The sequence below is a fragment of the Sinocyclocheilus anshuiensis genome, unplaced genomic scaffold (assembly GCF_001515605.1).
Source record: "Sinocyclocheilus anshuiensis isolate Anshui unplaced genomic scaffold, SAMN03320099.WGS_v1.1 scaffold522, whole genome shotgun sequence".
In the NCBI taxonomy this organism is placed as follows: domain Eukaryota; kingdom Metazoa; phylum Chordata; class Actinopteri; order Cypriniformes; family Cyprinidae; genus Sinocyclocheilus; species Sinocyclocheilus anshuiensis.
Genome location: NW_015544185.1, coordinates 1924583 through 1927187, shown reverse-complemented (window position 1 = coordinate 1927187; position 2605 = coordinate 1924583). Strand labels below are relative to the sequence as shown.

At 37.6% G+C, this 2605-nt stretch overlaps 1 protein-coding gene across 1 annotated transcript in view; it reads right to left on the bottom strand.

Annotated features, from left to right (window-relative positions):
• Positions 1-2605, bottom strand: part of LOC107696409 (chromodomain-helicase-DNA-binding protein 6-like) — a 45799-nt gene that overhangs the window by 29606 nt on the left and 13588 nt on the right. The window contains exons 5-7 of the mRNA XM_016496719.1: positions 883-1032; positions 711-776; positions 454-512 (exon numbers count right to left, since the gene is read on the bottom strand). Coding sequence (XP_016352205.1) covers positions 454-512; positions 711-776; positions 883-1032 — 275 coding nt within the window. The remainder of the gene's footprint in view (positions 1-453; positions 513-710; positions 777-882; positions 1033-2605) is intronic.

Sequence of the window (2605 nt, the reverse complement as noted above, 5' to 3'; positions counted from 1 at the left end):
CCCCCCCCCCCCAGCCAAAAAAAAAATCTTCAGATCTAGATGATTCACATATATGATATATTTTGATTTAAAACTGCAAATTTCACCGAAAAGCGACTAGTTTGCAGGTATGATTATAAATACTACTAAAAACATATGTAAAGCACATATACATTACAGTAAACTTATTTAAAAAATACAAAACAAAAGTATTTAAATAAAAAGATTTTGGGTGGGAAATATGCTTTATTATCATGAAAATAAAGGGGGGAAATATCAATGATGCTAAAAGGCATTTTTCTCTTAACGTCTTTAAGCAAATTTTTTTTCTTTAGTTTTTGAAACTAAATGCGATCCAGTAAATTGGTCCTATTTGCAATACTGTAATTTCCAGAACTACACCAGAATAGGGATCTTTGAGAGTTTGAGATCACAAAAAGGTGACAGCAGTTTGAGTTGCATAAGTACACTTACAAATTTCTGTACTTGACGTAAAACTCCTCCATCTCTTCAGGTGGTTCGTCAGGGGATGTCTACATGAAAAAGATTTATTTTTAGGCAGATGTTTCTTGCACCCCAGTGTAAAGTGTATTCAGTATTCTGGACTTTTTGTATCATGGTGTAAATCAAAGCCATATAATGGCCATATAATAAATATTGTTGCTTAATTTGATTTAACTGGATACAGTAATCCATTATTTATAAGTGTAACATGTAATCTGAACCGTTACCTCTTTCTTGACCGTTCGTGCTGAGAGTATTTTCTCAATGATATTGGCCTCATCTTCAGGGGGTTCCTGTGAAGAAAGAAGGTGGGAATTATTCCAGTGTGTGTTTGCTCCGCCCCTCCAGAAGTAGGGCAGGTCTGTGGTGTGGCATAATGGCAGATGTTACCACGGTTACCTCAGCCTGCCAGGCGAGGGTAGAGGAAGACATGGCAGCAATTCGGCCCGAGCCCAACACGGCGATGGTCTCCCCATCATCATCCACGACCTTGAAATCAAGATCTTCGTTATACTTCCGTCGCTTCACTTGACGCCCTGATCGCCTCTTCTGCACAGACAGAGAAAGAAAGAAAGAAAGAAAGAAAGTATTTACACATTAATGTAAAATTATTAATAAAACAATTACCAAAAATACTGAAATAAATTAACAACAACAGCAAAAAATCCATTCCCCATTAAAGGAATTATGGGGAAAATGTGTTTATGAAAATAATGCTATAACTTTGTGTATATATTTCACACGCATTTATCAGATTGGCAGTTGCCTTTAGCTGAGCCTTTTTACCGATTACCTCCATTGTTCAAAGCATTCGGCACAATCATCTGTGAGTGACGTCACTTCCAAATGCAAACACGCCCCATAGTATAGTCCCGCCCCTGACACTGATTGACAGCTTTCCTTGTAAGGCATCGGAAATTCAAATGCTAAATGAACTGTGATTTCATTTGAGTTTTGGCAGGTTACATGCACAACGCAGAGCAGACGTGGTAATTAATATTGATATTTAAATATGACAGGTTCATAACTCGTAAGTATGGAAGCATATAGGTAGCGAAATTCAATTTAAAAGTGACAATGCAATATTCAAAATGGCAATGTATTTCTGTATTTAAATTTCCATTTTCCATTACCCATACGTGCAAAGTTTGTTGCAAAAAGAAAATGAAAATTAAATTATATAATTTACATTTGCCATTTCCAACAGTAGTCTTAATATGTAAATTGCATACAAATTTTAACGCTTTATAAGTTGCAAAATTAAAATTTAAATATATAACACTAATTGATTTGATATGTATAACATGTCCAAGCAGAAATGGTAGCAAAATGATCATTTAAATGCTATTTGTCCTAAATGCATTTAAACTAACAGTTAGAACACTTCGGATTGCATTTTCATCATGATGCCGTGGGATATTTGTAGCAAAATTCAGTGCGGCTTTGAAAATGCATTCCGAGCTGACCACGCCCACCCTCCGTCAATCATTGCTTCAAGGCAGGGATTGGCGGAAGCGTGATACGGATCGTTTGAAACATGGCGGCTGGAGATCTGATAAGATCGTTGAATTCACTGGCAGATGAAGTGGAGCATGAACAGAGAAATATATGAAGCGTTCTCCATGCTAAAATCAAACGTTCGAACGACCGACCGACCGATCGAACTTCAAACTGAAAGTCTTGAGCTTGGAGCGTCTTACACTGCGGGTGACCCACGTGACGACAAGACGTGACGTCAGCGTCTTGAAATTAGCTGGTTTTTAAACATTTAAGGAGCCAAGCTGCTGTGTAAAGACTATAAATGGACATTACAAGCATTACAATTCATCTCTTTAACATGTTCCTGGATACTTCATCTGCCAGTGAATTCAATGATCTTATCAGATCTCAAGCCGCCATATTTCGAACGATCCAAACGTAACACGCTTCCGCCAATCCCCGCCTTGAAGCAATGATTGACGGAGGGTGGGCATGGTCAGCTCGGAATGCATTTTCAAAGCCGCACTGCATTTTGCTACAAATATCCCACGGTGTCCTAACTGTTAGTTTAAATGCATTTAGGACAAATAGCATTTAAATGATCATTTTGCTACCATTTCTGCTTGGACATGTTATACATATC